The sequence below is a fragment of the Natrix helvetica genome (genome assembly GCF_964273705.1).
Source record: "Natrix helvetica genome assembly, chromosome: 3".
NCBI classification, from domain to species: Eukaryota; Metazoa; Chordata; class Lepidosauria; order Squamata; family Natricidae; genus Natrix; species Natrix helvetica.
The window spans coordinates 175546018-175564971 of NC_138549.1; the positions used below are offsets into that span (position 1 = coordinate 175546018).

The window sequence follows — 18954 nt, forward strand, 5'->3', positions numbered from 1 at the left end:
CAGTGCTAGAAGGGAGTGGGGTGTGTGCAGAGAGAAGGGGGAGGGGGAGTGGTTGGACTGTGGGCTCCTTGGTGCTCTCTGGGGTTGGTGGTTTTCGTGCAAACCTTTCAATGACCCAACTATGGTACACCATCAGTGCTAAGAGGGGAAGGGGGTTGTGGAAAAGAAATGAGGAGGAGGAGGAGGAGGAGGAGGAGGAAGAAGACACTGTGGTGTCCTTGCTTCTCTTTCAGCTTGGTGGTTTTCTTGCAGACATTTCATGACCCAGCTATGGAACATCATCAGTGCTAAAAGGAAATGGGGTTGGTGGAAAAGAAAGGAGGAGGAGGAAGACTGTGGGATCCTTGGTGCTCTCTGAGCTTGGTGGTTTTCTTGCTGACGTTTCATGACCGAACTAGGGAACATCATCAGTGCTAGAAGGGAGTGTGGGTTGCAGAGTGGGGGAGAATGGGGAGAGTTTGTGGAGAGGAGGAGGAGGGGGAACTGTGGTGTCCATCCTTGATGCCCTCTGAACTTGGTTGTTTTCTGGCAGACATTTCATAACCCAGCTAGGGAACATCATCAGTGCTAGAAGGGAATGGGGTTTGCAGCAGGGAGGAGGAGGAAGAGGAGAGGATAATGAAAACTGAGGGGTCCTTTGTATTCTCAGAATTTGATTCTTTTCCTGCAGGCATTTCATGAGCCAACCAGGTCATGTCATCAGTGTTAGAATGGAGTGTGGTTTGAGGAGGAAGAGGAGGAAGATGACAGTGGGGTCCTTGGTGCTCTCTGAACTTGGTTGTTCAACCCTGAGCTATAAATAGTCTCCTTTTTCGGTCACTGCACCAAGGATGATTCTCTCCTTGTGTGTGCAGAGTTTAGTCCTTCTGAAGAAGCCACAGGGAATAAAATCTACAGGGAATAAAACTCCTCGAATTCCAAAAATAGACAGCAAAGATCAACAAAGAAGAATATTTATAGCTCAGGGTTGAAATGAGGGATCCTTGGTGCTCTCTGAGCTTGCTTGTTTTCTTGCAGACGTTTCGTGGCCTGACTAGGGAACATCATCAGTGCTAACAGGGAGGAGAGTTTTATGGAGAGGAGGAGAAGGGAGAGAGGAGGAGGGGGAGGACCGTGGGGTCCTTGGTGCTCTCTGAGCCTGGTGATTTTCTTGCAGGCGTTTTATAACCCAATACTGAAAGTATTAGAAAATACATTCAGAGCAAACCCCACTCTCCACCATCTCTGATGATGTAACCTAGTTGGCTCGTGAAACGTCTGCAAGAATATCACCAAGCTCAGAGAGCATCAAGGACCTCACAATCCCACCCTCCTCCTCCCCCTGCCCACTCTTTTCTAGCACTGGTGATGTTACTTAGTTTGGTAATGAAACGTCTGCAAGAAAACCACCAAGCTCAAAGAGCATCAAGGACCCCCAAAATCCCTCTCCTCCTCCTCCCCACAACCCCCCACCCTTCTCCTACCAATGTAACCTAGATGACTCATGAAACATCTGCAAGAATACAACCAAGATCAGAGAACAACAAGGAGCCCACAGTCTGCCTCCTCTTCCTCCTCTAACCCTAATCCTAACCCCTCCACACAAATGAAACTGGCCAACTGAAGAATACATCATTTCTTCCTATCTAAGGTTGCTCTTATCTTGTAGCTGTGGGAGACCTATATTTTAGGTAAAGGTTCCCCTCGCACATCTGTGCTAGTTGTTCCTGACTCTAGGGGGCGGTGCTCATCTCTGTTTCAAAGCCAAAGAGCCAGCGTTGTCCGAAGACATCTCCATGGTCATGTGGCCAGCATGATTAAATGCCAAAGGCGCACGGAACGCTGTTCCCTTCCCACCAAAGGTGATTCCTATTTTCCTACTTGCATTTTTACGTGCTTTCGAACTGCTAGGTTGGCAGAAGCTGGGACAAGGAACGGGAGCTCACTCCGTTATGCGGTGCTAGGGATTCGAACCGCCGAACATCTGATCGACAAGCTCAGCATCTTAGTCACTGAGCCACCGCGTCCCTACCTATATTTTACTCATGCATAAATAAAAAGGTATTACCGTATTTGGCCTTGGCAGTTCAGATCCTATCCTGCAAAGGTCAGACGGGGCTAAGAATCTTGCCATGGTTTATGGCTACCAGTTTATTCAAGCTCCTCACTTTCCTCATGGATATGAAGAAATTGCATACAGCCTCTAGTGGCTGACATCCCTTTTCTCCCCCCCCCCCCTCAAAGAAAGATCTTGGGATATTTTTATTTATTTCTTTAATAAACAAATTTATCCAGCCACTCAGCTTGCACATAAATGACTCCATAAGTGACTGCAATTTTGTGTTTAGAAATAGTGTTTATTCTTATTTGGACCTATTTATAATATCGCTGAAAAGTTGTTTGAGGTGGATTTCCTTCCTGAGAAGTGAAATATAAACAAGTGAAAAGAATGGAGTGGAATAGAATAGAATAGAATAGAATAGAATAGAATAGAATAGAATATATGGAATGAAATGGAAGAGAAGAGAAAATAGTAGAGAATAAAATAGAAGAGAAATATGGAAGAGAAGAGAAGAGAGAATAGTAGAAAACAATAGAGAATAGAATAGAATAGAATAAAATAGAATAGAAAATATGGAAGGGAATGGAGTAGAATAGAATAGAAAATATGGAATGGAATAAAATAGAATAGATGGAATGGAATGGAAGAGAAGAGAAAATAATAGAGAATAGAATAGAAATATGGAATGGAATGAAATGAAATGGAAGAGAAGAAAAGAGAGAATAGGAGAAAACAATAGCGAATAGAATAGAACATATGGAATGGAATGGAATAGAATAGAATGGAAGAGAAGATAAAACAATAGAGAACAGAATAGAATGGAATGGAATGGAATGGAATGGAAGAGAAGAAAAGAGAAGAGAGAATAGGAGAAGATAAAACAATAGAGAATAGAATAGAATAGAAATTCTTTATTGGCCAAGTGTGATTGGACACACAAGGAATTTGTCTTTGGTGCAGATGCTCTCAGTGTACATAAAAGGAAAAAAAGAGAGGGAAAAATACATTCATCAAGAATCATAAGATACAACACTTATTGATAGTCATAGGTTACTAATAAGCTAACAAATTGTACTAGGAAACAAATAAAAACAATATAAATTGTAAAGATACAAGCAACATGGTTATAATCATAAGTGGGGAGAGATAGATACCAGGAAGGAGAAGAAGAATAGTAATACATTCTTAGCAAATACATAATAAATAAATAAATAAGTATAATACATAAATATTTTATTTTCAGCTTCCTCTACTGCAGATACATCCACTCAGCCACTTTACATCTGGAAGGGCTGTTTTAATTATAAGGTGCCTTAAAACCTTCTTTCTGAATAAAAAGGCAGGATATAAAGATGCTTCTGCATTGTCCTGGTTTCTAGTAAGGATAGTCCTTGACTTACAACTACAACTGAGCCCCAAATTTCTGTTGATAAGTGAGACAACTGTTACATGAATTTTGCCCCATTTTACGACCTTTCTTGCAGCAGTTGTTAAGTGAATCACTGCAGTTGTTAAGCTAGTAACATGGGTTGTTAAGCGAGTCGGGCTTCCCCGGTCACTTTGCTTGTCAAACGGTCATAAAAGGGGGATCACGTGATACTCGGACACTGCAACCGTCATAAATATGAACCCCTTGCAAAGCATACGTTGTATGTTATGTGTTTGAATTTTTGATCGGGTGACCATGGGGGATGTGGCAACGGTCGTTAAGTGTGAAAAACAGTCATAAGTCCCTTTTGTCAATGCGTTGTAACTTTGAACTGCCACTAAAATGGAAGGTTATAAGTCAGGGGTGTCCAAACTTGGGAACTTTAAGACTTGTGGACTTCAACTCCCAGAATTCCCCAGCCAGCATGGCTGGCTGGGGAATTCTGGGAGTTGAAGTCCACAAGTCTTAAAGTTCCCAAGTTTGGACACACCTGTTATAAGTGGACAACTAAAGGTAGTCCTCGGTTTATAACAGTTCGCTTTAGTGACCATTTGAGGCTACAATGGCAGTGAAAAAAAGCAACTTATGACCATTTTTCACACTGACGACCTTTGCAGCGTCCCCGTAATCACATGGTTTACATTTGGATGCTTGGCCATTGACTCACATTTATGACGGTTGCAGCGTCCTGGGGTCACATCATTTTGCAACCTTCTGAGAAGGAAAGTCAATGGGGAATCCAGATTCACTTAACAACCGTGTTACTAATTTAACAACTGCAGCGATTCACTTAAAAACTATGGCAAGCAAGGTCGTAAAATAAGGCAAAAGTCACTTAAAGTACTCTTAGCAACATAAATTTTGGGCGGGGTTGTGGTCGTAAATTGAGGACTATCTGTATCCGTAGCTAGATCGAAATGTAAGCAGAGAATCTATTCTCTATATTTCCATCTCTATATATATTTTTTTCATTTTTCATCCCTGAAACTTGCGCTGCGCATCTCTCTACATTTTCTATCTCTCTAAGGAAGCCCTCCTCTCCCCCCCCCGACTTTATGAATCACAGTGGGCGGGCTGGCGCATGCGCTTCGGGAAGGTACGCTCGGCTGTTTACGCCTCCGCGGCGCGACCCGCAGGCGATTGGTGGAGGCGGCGTCTACGTAGGTGGAAGGCGGGACCGTGTGCGTGGACAGGGGGAAAAGGAAGACACGGAGTCCGGCAGGCCGCCGGGATGAGCCTCTGCGGTGGCCGGAGACCATGACCCAGCCGAGGCCGCCATGGCTGCATGGCAACGCGGAGCGAGGTACGTAAGCAGGACCGTCGGGCCCGAGCTGGGCCGCCCGCCGGTCGGCGATCTCGGGGGACGCGAGGCCTTCTCCTCTGAGGTAAAAGTTGATACTGCTCTTAGGGGAAGGGAAGGGGCGTGGCCGCGCGGAGGCCCCGCCCCTCTCCTCTGACGGGCTGAGACAGCCAATCAGAAGAGGCGGCGCCACCCAGAGGCGGGCAATGAGGGACTTGTTTGGCCCCTCCTTCAGCCCAGGGCAAAGGCAGGCAGGCAGGAATCCAACCGGTCTCGCCTGCATTAGCCGATGGGAACGCTCCAGCTCTTTCCCACCTCACAGGGTTGTGGTTGCGGTGAAAATAGGAGGAAGGCCTATCCGATACATTGGCTGCCTTCAGTTATTTGTGAAGAGATACATTGTGTGTGTGTACACATGTAGTCCTCAACTTACAACATGTAATAGCACACATGTCCTCAACTTACAGCACGCAGTAACACACATATGTAGTCGTCAACTTACAACACGCAGTAACACAGTCCTCACCTTACCAGATGTAGTAACACATGTAGTCCTCAACTTACAACATCTAGTAACACATGTCCTCAATTTACAACACATAATGCACATGTCGTCCTCAACTTACAACCTGTAACTCATGTAGTCCTCAACTTACAACATGTAGTAACACACATGTCGTCCTCAACTTACAACCTGTAACTCATGTAGTCCTCAACTTACAACATGTAGTAACACACACGTAGCCCTCAACTTACAAAATGTAGCACACATCCTTAACTTACAACACATAACACACACATAGTCCTCAACTTACAACCTGTAACTCATGTAGTCCTCAACTTACAATATGTAGTAACACACATATTGTCATCAACTTACAACCTGTAACTCATGTAGTCCTCAACTTACAACATGTAGTAACACATATTGTCATCAACTTACAACCTGTAACTCATGTAGTCCTCAACTTACAACATGTAGTAACACACATGTAGCCCTCAACACAACATGTAGCACACATCCTTAACTTACAACACATAACACACACATAGTCCTCAACTTACAACACATAGTAACACACATGTAGTCCTCAATTTAAGACACGAAACACACATCCTTAACTTACAACACATAATAGACATAGTCCTCAACTTACAACATGTAGTAACATACATTCTTAACTTACAACATGTAACACACATGTAGTCCTCAACAACACATAATCCTCAATTTACAACACGTAGTAATGCACACACGTCCTTGACTTACAGCAGTTCATTTAGTGACCGTCCAAAGCTACAAGGGCGCTGATAAAAGTGACTTATGACTGTATTTCACGCTTACGACCGTTGCAGTGTTGTGGGGTCCCATGATCAAAATTCAGACACTTGGCAACTGACTTGTATTTGTGATGGTTGCAGTGTCCTGGGGTCATGTGATCCCCTTTTGTGACCTTCTGACCAGCGAAGTGGATGAGGAAGCCCGATTCGCTTAACAACCTTGTCACTTGTTTAGCAACTGCAGTGATTCATTAAACAACTGTCGCAAGACAAAATTTACTTAACCAATGTTAAGCAGTAGAAATTTTGGACTCAATTGTGCTTGTAAGTCATGAACTCTGTGTGTGTGCGTGCGCACGCACGCGCGCGGGCACACACACACAGAGTACACATAAACATGCACATATTATTATGCACATGCACACGATCTTATATTTTAAATCTAGACTTTGTGATTTTCTCCAGTTCTTCCTTTTCTTCTCTGCTGCCTCCTGGGGCTGCGAAGTCCCCTATGCAAACTTTTGTTTATTTTCTCATTGTGATCATTCTTTTCACCTTTTATTGATTTTATTGTGTTTCTGTGTATATATTTGTGTGTGTGTGTGTGTGTGTATGCATATGTATATATGTATACGTACAGTAAATGAATGTGTATATGTAGGGGGGGGCAGAGTGTCCTCAATTTACAACCAACAATTGAACCACACATTTCCATTACTCACTTTGTTAAATGAGTTTTGCCTCATTTTATGACCTTTCCTGCCACGGTTGCTAAGTGAACCACAGCAGTTCTTGAATTAGTAACACGGCTGTTAAGTGAATCTGCCTTCCCCGTTGATTTTGCTTACCAGAAGGTCACAAAAGGTGACCAATACAATACAATACAATACAATACAATAGTAGAGTTGGAAGGGACCTTGGAGGTCTTCTAGTCCAACCCCCTGCCAGATGGCTCCGGGACTAGGAAACCGTCATAAATGTGAGTCACTTACCAAGCGTCTGAATTTTGATCACAGGGATGCTTCAACAGTTGTGGAATGTGGAAAAACCCATTGTAGGTCACTTTTTCCAGTGCTGCCTGTTGTAACTTCCAACAGTCACTAAACAAACTGTTGTAAGTCAATTATTACAGGCAGTTGTAGGTAGTGATGGAGATAGAGATGTTATCTAGCCTGGTAAACAAAACATTCAGAAACCAACCCACAAGCTCCGAGGATGGACCTCCACCCTCCTAGAGATTTATGGATATGGATGGATGCTTGGGTGTGTGTTTTGCATATGTGTGAGAAAAAACATACCTAATACTCCCTATTTTCCCTAATTTCCTATTAAATCTTCTACATATGTGACCATTTATTTTTGCTAGCCCTGGCATGCTTAATGGGAGAAAAATCCAATCCACAGCTTGTTCTGACCGAGGCTTCCCCAAAAAGCACGAGGGAGAGTCCTGGTCCCCACAAAATTCCTTGGATAGCTATTTGTCTGAAACGGTATAGGGTTTCCTGCCTAGGCAGGGGGTTGGACTAGAAGACCTTCAAGGTCCCTTCCAACTCTACTATTGTATTGTATTGTACTGTATTGTATTGTATTAAACGAATGTGAATTCCTCTCATTCACCTTCAGCAAACGCCTGGCAAACAGTCTTTCAAAGGAGGATTTATGGCCACAGACTTTGTCTAGCTTAGAAAGCTGCCATGTCAATAGTTCCCAAATGCCGTGCTGTGCAAGGAAAGACTTGGCACAGAGTCTCTGAGATTCACGGACAGATCTTCACACTCCTGAAACGAACGAACGAACGAATTGTTTCCTGCAAAAGCCCCCTCCCCTTTCGCTCCTCTTTTGTTTCCTATGGGAGGGGCCATTCACCGTCCCCCTGTGGCTTTACTCCCAAATGGACCCTGATTTCTCAGCTGTTCTGGCAGCTCTGCGCATGCGCACACTGGGAACAGGCTCCAGCTGTTCCTCTGCCCCACTGCTGTGTGACTCCGAAGGCAGCTGAGAACTGCCAGACGGCCTCGGCCCTATCTCTGCCTCCGAAGCAGAGCCCTCCTCCGAGCCTTCCCCAGCCTCCAGGGCTGGCCCATGTTTCTCCCCAACCTTCTCACTCTTTGAATCTGCTGCCAGCTCTGCTGACTGCTGGCGGGCCACAACATAGCTGCCCCCCAAGTCAATGTGTGGGGAGAGAGAGGGCATTGCCTCCTGCAAATAAATGCCAAGGGACGAGAGCTTACGTTCTGCTCTTCAGACCCCCCAGCAATTTAGCAGGAGAGGAAGGGGAGGATAACAACACCCCGTTGTATAAATCAATCAGCACTTCCTCAGCATAAGCTGAAATCATCATAACGTCAGGAGTTTCGGCAGGATTTTTTGCCCCGGTTGCATTTTACAGATGTTGAGCCTTTGCTGGGAATAGAGTAAAAGAGTAAATTTTGTGTATTCAGTAGCCATTTCACTCCGTGTAATCATCAGAGGATGGGCTGCTTCTCAGAAGGCCCCGGTTCCTTTACACTCTCAAGAAAATACAGATATTTCTCGACTTAACGGACGCAACTGGGAGCACAATTACTGTGGCTAAGCAAGGTGGCTGTTAAATGAATCCCAGCCAATGTTACAACCCTTTTTCCCAGGGTTGTTAAACGAATCGTACGATTGTTCAGGAAAAGAAAAAATCCACCTGGTCATTAAGCAAACCACGTGGTCAATAAGCGAATCCAGCTTCGTTTGTTTGTTGGAAGGCTGCTGGGGAGGTCCCAAATGCCCCCCCCCCATTTGGGATTGGTACACCTGTCGCAAATCCATGCCAGTTGCCCAGTGCCCAAATTTTGATCACGTGACTTTAGGGTGCTGAGAAGTGTAAATCAGGTTTTTTTCCCCACATTTATGACGGTTGCGGTATCCTGGAGTCACGTGATCCCCTTTTGCGACTGTCTGACAAATTCAATGCAAAAGCCAGATTCACTTAACAACCTTGTTGCTAGTTAAACAATGTCAGTGATCCACTTAACAACTGCAGCAAGAAAGGTCATAAATTGGGGCAGAATTCACTTCAATGTCTCAGCAACAAAGGTTCAGGGTTCAGTTGTGGTCGCACGCTGAGGACTAGCTGCATTAGGTGAGTTTCCCTCTTTGGGTGACTTATAAAGGCGAGATAACAATCTAGTAAATGAATAATATCTCCTATTGCAACTTTTATTCACATGATGGGGGCTTTGGGTGAATCCTGTTCGCTCCTCAACCTCTCCTTTCTTTTAAAATATATGCTTTTAAGGTTGAAGGCTTTTAAGTAGCCATGATTATACTATTTGTATCTCAATTTCTCTTTTATTTTTAATTGCCTATGCTTTTGACCACATTTGACCTCGGGGAGAGCATCTTTGCTTCGATGCTAGAGACAAAAATAACTTGCCTTCCATTACTCTGTCCCTGCAGAAAAACTGGCTTAGTTCTACAGATAGTCCTTGATTGACGACCACAATCGAGCCCCCAAATTTCTGTTGCTAAGTGAGTCCGTGAAATGAGGTTTGCCCAGTTTTACGACCTCTCTTGCCGCAGTGGTTCAGTGAGTCCCTGCAGTTGTTAAGCGGCTTCCCCATGGACTTTGGGTCACAAAAGGGGATCGCATGACCCCCAGGACACTGCAGCCCGTCATAAATACGAGTCAGTTGCCAAGCATTTAAATTTTGGTCACGAGGCCATGGGGATGCTGCAACGCTCGTAACTGTGAAAAGCAGTCACCAGTCCCATTTTTCAACGCCGTTGTAACTTTGAATGGTCACTAAATGAACTGTTATAAGTCCAGGACTGTCTTTAGTGGAAATCTGGTTCTGTTCTTTTTTTTTTTTGTATCAATACAATACAATAGCAGAGTTGGAAGGGACCTTGGAGGTCTTCTAGTCCAACCCCCTGCCTAGGCAGGAAACCCTATACCGTTTCAGACAATGGTTATCCAACATCATCTTAAAGACTTCCAGTGTTGGGGGCATTCACAACTTCTGGAGGCAACTTCTGTCCCACTGATTCATTGTTCTGTCAGGAAATTTCTCTTTAGTTCTAAGTTGCTTCTCTCCTTGATTAGTTTCCACCCATTGCTTCTTGTTCTACCCTCAGGTGCCTTGGAGAATAGTTTGACTCCCTCTTCTTTGTGGCAACCGCTGAGATATTGGAAGCCTGCTATCATGTCTCCCCTAGTCCTTCTTTCTCTTAAGCTAAACATACCCAGTTCCTGCAACCGTTCTTCATATGTTTTAGTCTCCAGTCCCCTAATCATCCTTGTTGCTCTTCTCTGCACTCTTTCTAGAGTCTCCACATCTTTTCTATATCGTGGCGACCAGAACTGAATGCAAATATTCCAAGTGTGGCCTTACTAAGGCCTTATAAAGTGGTATTAACCCTTCACGTGATCTTGATTCTCTCCCTCTGTTGATGCAGCCTAGAACTGTGTTGGCTTTTTTGGCAGCTGCTGGACACGGCTGGCTCCTATTTAAATGGTTGTCCACTAGGACTCCAAGATCCCTTTCACAGTTACTACTGTTGAGCAAGGGGCCACCTATACTGTCCCTGTGCATTTCGTTTTTGTTGCCTAAATGTAGAACCTTACTCTTTTCACCATTGAATTTCATTTTATTAGATAGTGCCCAATGTTCCAGTTTGTCAAGATCCTTCTGTATGTAATGAAGCTGATAGTTCCTTACCTTGCTTTGCTAGCCAAGGAAATAAATCTTCACTTCTCCACCTGAGATTGGAAAAACCGAATGTAAAGAATCCATTCAGAGAGTTGACAAGAAAAAACACATTGTTCAATTTGGAGGGAACGGAGGAGGAAAAAGAACATGTCTGAAACGAAATGTCAATCAAAACAAAAGGGAGGGGAAAATGGCAAAATCTATTTTTGGAACTGGGCCGGCTGTTCGACCATTTGTTATAAAAAAGGAAGGTGCATTCTACATAGTTCATATAACTTCATACAACCACATCAGCTTCAATATTTGCCCTTTTACAATCTGCATTACACCATTTTCCTCCTCTTTGTTTTTCTTTCTCATTCTGAAAAGTATTTGGGTCAGGTCTCCGAACGTATTTCGGCGTGATATTCTTTAAAGCCGGCGAGATTTAGAACTTGTGAAATGTGCCACGCACAGAGCTGAACAGGCTGTTCAGTTACCTGTCCCAAGATCCTTTTGTAAATATCCAGCATTCAGATCATTTAGGTCAGTAGAATGTATTAAATCCAAGCCAAAGGACAATTAAACCCTCCCAATCTGATTACTTGAGTATGGATTCTAAAACTTCCCATTAGATATGCAATTAGGTAAGAGGGTTTGTTATGAAAGAGGGATTTGAATACGAACAGGTTGTGCGGCTTCATTCTGGACTCATTGAAGTGATTGTGTTATTTTTTCCCCCCAGGAGTTTCTTCCTTGTCCTGCTGATAATGAGGCTTGTGAAATAAATAATTGAGGATTAGCAACTTTTTCGTGGCTTTGGGTCAGATATGTAGGGCAGTCGTGATTTAAATGCAAAATTTCTAGGAGCCTTGGATGCTTTTTACCTCCCAATATTTCTTTGCTCCTTTATCTTTCGATTTAAATCTCTCTTGGTTTTGGTTGGTGGGTGCCATCTTTTTAAAAGAGCCTTCTGAAGGGAGGGTGCTTGTTTTCCCAGTCTGTGTTCACGTTAGGAAGCAAGGATGGGACTTCATTCTGAACATCCTGGCCAGCTGGCTGGACTGATGTCTGTTGGAATCCCCTCCTTGGGCTTTGGTGCTGAGTTAATTTATTATTTGATTTTTATCCCATTTTTATTACTTTATAATCAACTCAAGGTGGCCAACAAGCCAGGCCTAATACTCCTCCTTCCTCCTGTTTTTCCATAACAACAACCCTGTGAGGTGGGTTGGGCTGAGAGAGGGTGATTGGCCCAAAGTCACCCATCTAGCTTTCATGCCTAAAACAAGACTAGAACTCACTGTCTCCTGGCAATTGACCCAAAGTCACCTACCTGGTTTTCATGCGTAATACAGAACTAGAACTCACTGTCTCCTGGTGATTGGCCCAAAGTCACCCAGATGGATTTCATGCCTAAGGCAGAACTAGAACTCACTGTCTCCTGGCCATTGGCCCAAAGTCACCCAGCCAGCTTCCATGCCTAAGGCAGAACTAGAACTCCCAGTCTCCTGGCAATTGACCCAAAGTCACCTACCTGGTTTTCATGCGTAAGACAGAACTAGAACTCACCGTCTCCTGATGATTGGCCCAAAGTCACCCAGCTAGTTTCCATGCCTAAGGCAGAACTAGAACTCACTGTCTCCTGGTGATTGGCCCAAAGTCACCCAGCTGGCTTCCATGCCTTAGGCAGAACTAGAACTCCCAGTCTCCTGGTGATTGGCCCAAAGTCACCCAGCCAGCTTCCATGCCTAAAGCAGGACTAGATCTCACTGTCTCCTGGCCATTGGCCCAAAGTCACCCAGCTGGCATCGGTGCCTAAAGGGGCGCTAGAACTCACCGCCTCCTGCTTTCTAGGCCGGATCCTTATCCACCACGGCAGACGTGATGGTTGGCGGGAGAAACGGCCCTTGGCTGACGTAGGTTTCCCTCTCTTCTTTCAGACTCCGACACAAAGCATAAGAGGAAGTTAGCCGAGATCTACCAAGTGCTGAGCAATGAGCCCGTGGACATTGCTCCCCTCCGGCGCATGGCGATCAGCGAAGGAGGCCTCCTCATGGACGAGATCCGCTGCAAAGTGTGGCCCAGGCTGCTCAACGTGAACACCGACGACCTGCTGCCTCCACCAGGTGAAGCCCTCTGGGTCCTGACCCCCCTTGGAGGGTAGGGGGTGGGGGGTGCCAGCTCCTCTGCACCCAGAACAGTTCCAGCCCTTTAATTTTGGAGTCCTTGGTCCTTTCTGAGCTCGGCTGCTTTCTTGCAGGCATTTTATTACCTGACTAGGGAAAACCATCAGTGTTAGAAGGGAGCGGGGTTTGCGGAGAGAAGGAGGAGGAGGACTGTGGAGTCCTTGGGGCTCTCTGAGCTTGGCTTTTTTTCTTCCAGGCATTTCATTGCCCAGCTAGGTAACATCATCAGTGCTAGAAAGGGGGGTTGCGGGGAGGAGGAGGACAAGTGTGGCGTGATCCTTGTTGCTGTCTGAGTTTGGCTGTTGTTTTCTTGCCGACGTTTCATGACCAATTGGGTTATACCAGTGATGGCAAACCTTTTTTGGCTCGCGTGCCATAAGTGGGGGGAGCGCAGGGGGGTCGTGCGCGGGTGTGCTGCACCCATAATGCAATGCGTGACCCCCTGTGCGCATGCACGCACTAGAGGCTCGGAACACCCCCCCCCCATTTTTACATGCTTTTTTCGCCCTCCCCAGGCTCCAGAGGCTTTATAGGAGCCTGGAGAGGGAGAAAACAGCCTCTCCCGCCCCCTCCGGACGCCCTCCGGAGGCGTCAGGGTAGCCTCCGGATGGTCCCTGACGCCTTCGGAGCGCTCAAAACGATCCTCCGAGCAAACAGGAAGTGACTTCCGGTTTGCTTGGAGGGTCGTTTTGAGTGCTCCGGAGGCTTCAGGGAAGCTCATGGGGGGCTCTTTTCGCCCTCCCCAGGCTCCTATAAAGCCTCTGGAGCCTGGGGAGGGCGAAAAATGGCTTTAAAAAAGGCTGAACTCAGCTGGCCAGCGCGCGCATGCGCGCTTGTCAGCTGACAGGGCAGCGCCTCGCGTGCCCTGACAAATGGCACCGCGTGCCTTCTGTGGCACGTGTGCCATAGGTCCGCCATCACTGGCTTATACCATCAGTACTAGAAGGGAGTGGGGCTTGGGGGGAGGAGGAGGGCTAGTGGGATCCTTGGTGCTCTCTGAACTTGGTTGTTTTCTTGTAGACTTTTCATTACCCAACTAGATTACATCATCAGTGCTACAAAGGAGTGGGGTGATATGCTCACAGAACAAACAAGCTAACCGTAAACAGCAACTTATTCAAGAACGCTCCCACCAACACTCACAGGGCAAGCGACTAGCCCATAAGGAAGCAGTAAAAAAAAACAACAACACTCCCTTCTAACCCTGAAGATATTATCTAGTTTGGTCATGAAACATCTGCAAGAAAACAACCAGGCACCAAGGACCCCACAATTCAACCCTGAGCTACATTTATTCTCCTCTATTGAAACTCTTGGTTGCTGGTTTTGACTCCCCTCGCATGTTTGAAACAAACAAAACGTTAAAAGGTTTTGATATGTACCTAGTTACTTACCAAGGGCTTCTAAATTACATTCAAGTAAGCAAAATATAAGGGGACACGTGGCTCAGTGGCTAAGACACTGAGCTTGTCATTCGGAAAGGTCGGCAGTTTGGCTGTTCGAATCCCTAGCGCCATGTAACAGGGTGAGCTCCCCAAACTTGTCCCAGCTTCTGCCAACCTAGCAGTTCGAAAGCAGGTCAAAAATGCCAGTAGAAAAATAGGAACCACCTTTGGTGGGAAAGTAACAGTGTTTCGTGCGCCTTCGGTGTTGAGTCATGCCGGCCACGTGACCACGGAGACGTCTTTGGACAGCACTGGCTCTTCGACTTTGAAACGGAGATGAGCACCGCCCCCTACAGTCGGGAACGACTAGCACATATGTCCGAGAGGACCTTTACCTTTTTAAGTAAAATATCTTTACAATCCCCAAGGTTGCATTTACAACTTTTGAGCACCCGTAATGTTTGGAAATGGAAAGTTTGACGCCCTCTAAATTCTTTATGCTGTGAAAAACAGATCCAGCTATTGCTGGGATAGTAAAGAATCTTAAAAATCCAGACTCTTACGACATTTTTCTTAGCTTTAGGCTGTGCAGATGGCAAATGACTAAAAGTGACCATGATACACTACATTGCCAAAGGTATCCGCTCACCTGCCTTTCCTCGCATAGGAACTGACTGTCAGTGACATCCCATTCCTAATCCATGGGGTTCAATAGGACGTCGGTCCACCCTTGGCAGCTATAACAGCTTCAGCTCTCCTGGGAAGGCTGTGCACAAGGTTCAGGAGTGTGTTGATGGGAATTTTTGACCATTCTTCCAGAAGAGCATTTGTGAGGTCACACACTGATGTTGGATGAGTTTACGTGGCCTTCCACTTCGTGGCTGAGTTGCTGTCGTTCCCAAACACTTCCACGTTCTTATAATACGGCTGAGAGTTGACTGTGGGATATTTAGGAGCGAGGAAATGTCACAACTGGATTTGTTGCACAGGTGGCTTCCTATCACAGTTGCACGCTGGGGTTCACTGAGCTCCTGAGAGCGACCCATCCTTTCACACGCGTGTGTCAAACAGTCTGCATGCCTAGGGACTTGGTTTGATACCCCTGTGGCCATGGAAGGGATTGGAACACCTGATTCTGATTATTTGGATGGGGGAGCGGATACTTTTGGCACTATAATGTAGGTCAGTGGTTCTCAACCTTGGCAATTTGAAGATGTCCGGACTTCAACTCCCAGAATTCCCCAGCCAGCTGGCTGGGGAATTCTGGGAGTTGAAGTCCAGACATCTTCAAATTGCCAAGGTTGAGAAACAGCAGTGTAGGTAGTTTAATCCTGGTGCATTTTTTCCCCCCAATGAAGGCAAAGCTGTGCTTTGAAGAGATTGTAATGGGAGAGCTGGATTAGTTTACAGGTAGTCCTCGACTTATAACAGTTCATTTAGTGACCATCCAAAGGTACAACAGCACTGAAAGCACTGACCTATGAGCATTTTTCACACTTAACGACCATTGCAGCATCCCCATGGTCACATGATTTACATTCGGATGTCTGACAATTGCCTCGAATTTATGAGGGTTGCGGTGATCCCGCTTTGCGACCTTCAGAACAAGCAAAGTCAATGCGGGAAGCCAGATTCACTTCACAACCAGGTTACTAACTTAACAAATGCCGTGATTCACTTAACAACTGCAATGAGGAAGGTCGTAAAATGGGGCAAAATTCACCTAACAACTCTCTCTCTTAGCAACATAAATTCTGGGCTCAGTTGTAAGTTGAGGACTACAGATACTCTTGTGTCTGAATTTTGATCTCATGACCCTGGGGATGCTGCAATGGTCGTAAGAGTGAAAACTGGTCATAAGTCCCTTTTTTAAGTGATGTAACTTTGAACGATCGCTAAATGAACTGTTGTAAGTCGAGGACTTTTTAGAATGTTGGTTAGTTGGAAATGAGACTCCCTGTCTGCCTGAGACTCCTTAACCATCTTTTTAAGAGGCTTGAAATTGTCATGGTTTAACAGCCTATATTCTTAGTTTCCTGGTCTGTCTTTATAATTACAATTAACTATCCTCTTCTTCGCTGTTTCGTTTAGAGGAAGAACTTCGGGAAAATAGCAAGGATTATCAGCAAGTCCTGTTGGATGTAAGGCGATCCCTCCGACGTTTCCCGCCAGGTATGGTGATCGGTCGATTCTTTTTCTGACCATGAAAACTCACGGACTGTCCTACTAAATAATCTCGGTTGAAACAGACTCAATGTCAGAGTTCCATTTAGCATCCAAAATTAAATCAGAGTCCAAGGCAAAGGATTCCTCAAAGTTCCCATTTATGAAGAGAGCCATGCTGGCACATCTGGGAAAACCCGAATCTGAAAGCTTCCCAGTTTTCCCCACCCAGTTGAAAGTTCATGATCTTGCCCCCACCCACCCACCAGTCCATCCCATGGTCCAATCTCCCACTGCCACGCTGGCAGCTTCCATCCAGTTCCGGTCAGGTGCAGCGGTGCAGAGACAAAGGATGACCTTGGCTTTCTAGAAAGAATGTTGTTATGGCTGCATATCATCTAACTCCCTACAATCCCCCCTCCCGTTTTCCCACAATAGAAAATGCATAGTAGAAGAATAGAAAGTGTGGCAGGTCAAAGACCCAAAAGGAAAGATGGCTGCAGGCCTGACACTCACTCACCCTAGCGAAGCGGAAGGATTACAGGTAGCCTTCGACTGACAACAATTCACTTAGTGACCGTTTGAAGTTACAGCGGTGCCAAAAAAAGGGACCGATGACCGTTTTTCACAGGACCATTGTAGCATCCCCAAGGCAGGGGATCAAAATTCAGACGTTTTGCAACTGATTCATATTTATGGCGGTCACAATGTCCCTGGGTCACGCGATCCCTTTCTGCAACCTTCTGATAAGAGAAGGCAACCCAGTTGTTAAGTGATCTGTGCCCCCCATGTTATGACCGTTGTTAAGTGAAGTATTGCAGTGTCTCGCCTTTTAACGTCTTATTAGTTTTGTTATTTATTTATTATTTTACTTTATTTTAGCTATATAAAAAAGGCTGTATGTATGTATGTTCCAGCATAACTCTGGAGCGCCTCGAGCAATTTCAACCAAACTTGGTACACAGATGACTTACCCTCTGGAAACAAATACTGGGGGGGCGGGGGGCGGAGGGGGGCGTGTTAAGACATCCCTGGGGTGCCTTTGTCTGTGTGTTCCAGCATAACTCTAGAACGCCTGGCCCGTTAAGGAGAGCGAATGCAGCGTCCTAAGAGCAGCGATTGTTTGTGATGTCAGTTCCTTCGCAGCTTCCTCTGGAAAGCCAGCCGTGATGTTCGCCCTCCAGTGGACCAATGGGGAAGCGCCTGATGGATTTGGAGCAAAATGCCAGAATCGTAGACAGGGCGGGAAAGAGGAGCGCATGGGAGTGGGAAGGGAGAGGGCAGGTATGATGGGCATGGGAGGTGGTGGATATCTGCAAAACTTGGCAAGGAGTCTGGGAGAGTCACGAACCAATTTAGCAAACTAATGGTCTCCTGCAAACTCCACTCCCCTGTCACTCCTCTTTTATTTCCTCTGGGAGGGGCCATCCATCGTCCACCTGTGGCCTTATTCCCAAGTCGACCCCTGTTCTTTAACTGTTCCCTTTGTCTGGCCACTCTGCGCATGCGCACCCTGGGAACAGGCTCCAGCTCTCCAAGCCAGAGAAGGTCTGTGATTGTGCATCCTCCCTCGAAAGACTTCGCTCGAGATGAATGAGCAGAATCTACAGTCATGAATAAAAGGGGTTTTTGTCGGGACGAGGAGTTTGCCTCCTGCTCTCGGGAAGCCTCACTCAGAGCAGAGATAGCAGGAGAAATGAGAAGATGAGAAAAGGAGGCAGGGCTGTGGGAATTAAGTTTTTCAGCTAGAGCCATGACACCGGGTGGAGACGGGACGACTAACTTAGCGTCTAGTTGTTGTTGGCAATGGCGGCCTGTCTCGAGAACAGGATCCTTCCCTTCCCTAGCTCAACCCACTGCTTGCAATCCTTGTGGCTATAGCAACCCCCCCAAGTGGCTCAGAAGGAGTCGATCTTTGGAGAGCTTTTTCCCGGTGGATCTGCCTGGTGCTTCTTCTCAGCCTCTCAGCTGGGTTGCGTCCAGCTCCACATTGTGACGCTGCCGCTCTTAAATTATCAGTTCTTGCCATGCCATTCGGTTGCTGACTCCCACAGCGCAGGTCAGTCCGGTAGTCCTCAACTTACGATCCCATGGAGCTCAACATTTCTGAGATGTGGGTTTTGCCTCCGTTTTACGAGCTTTCTTGCCACCGTGGTTGCGTGACTCGCTGCCGTGGATAAGTCAGTCACTTGGTTGTTAAGTGAACCTGCCTTGCCCATTGACTTTGCTTTGGGACACAGCAATGGTCGTAAGTATGAACCAGCTGCCAAGCATCTGAATTTTGATCACGGGATCCCAGGGACGATGGTTGTAAGTGTGAAAAACGGTCATGTCACATTTTGAACGGTCACTAAATGAGCTGTTGAAAGTCAAGGACTACCATCCTAGCTTGCTGGTTCTTTAGAATAGAAGTGAACAACAGAGCTGGAAGGAACCTAGGAGGTCTTCTAGTCCAACCCACTACTCAAGCAGGGGACCCTAGACCATTTCAAACACATGGTTCAC

The 18954-nt window shown here is 46.0% G+C and overlaps 1 protein-coding gene across 1 annotated transcript in view; it reads left to right on the forward strand.

Moving 5' to 3' along the window:
* Positions 1-4626: 4626 nt before the first annotated feature.
* Positions 4627-18954, forward strand: part of TBC1D20 (TBC1 domain family member 20) — a 29332-nt gene continuing 15004 nt past the window's right edge. The window contains exons 1-3 of the mRNA XM_081949768.1: positions 4627-4773; positions 12656-12841; positions 16378-16458. Of these exons, the coding sequence (XP_081805894.1) occupies positions 4728-4773; positions 12656-12841; positions 16378-16458 (313 nt within the window). The 5' untranslated portion in view covers positions 4627-4727. The remainder of the gene's footprint in view (positions 4774-12655; positions 12842-16377; positions 16459-18954) is intronic.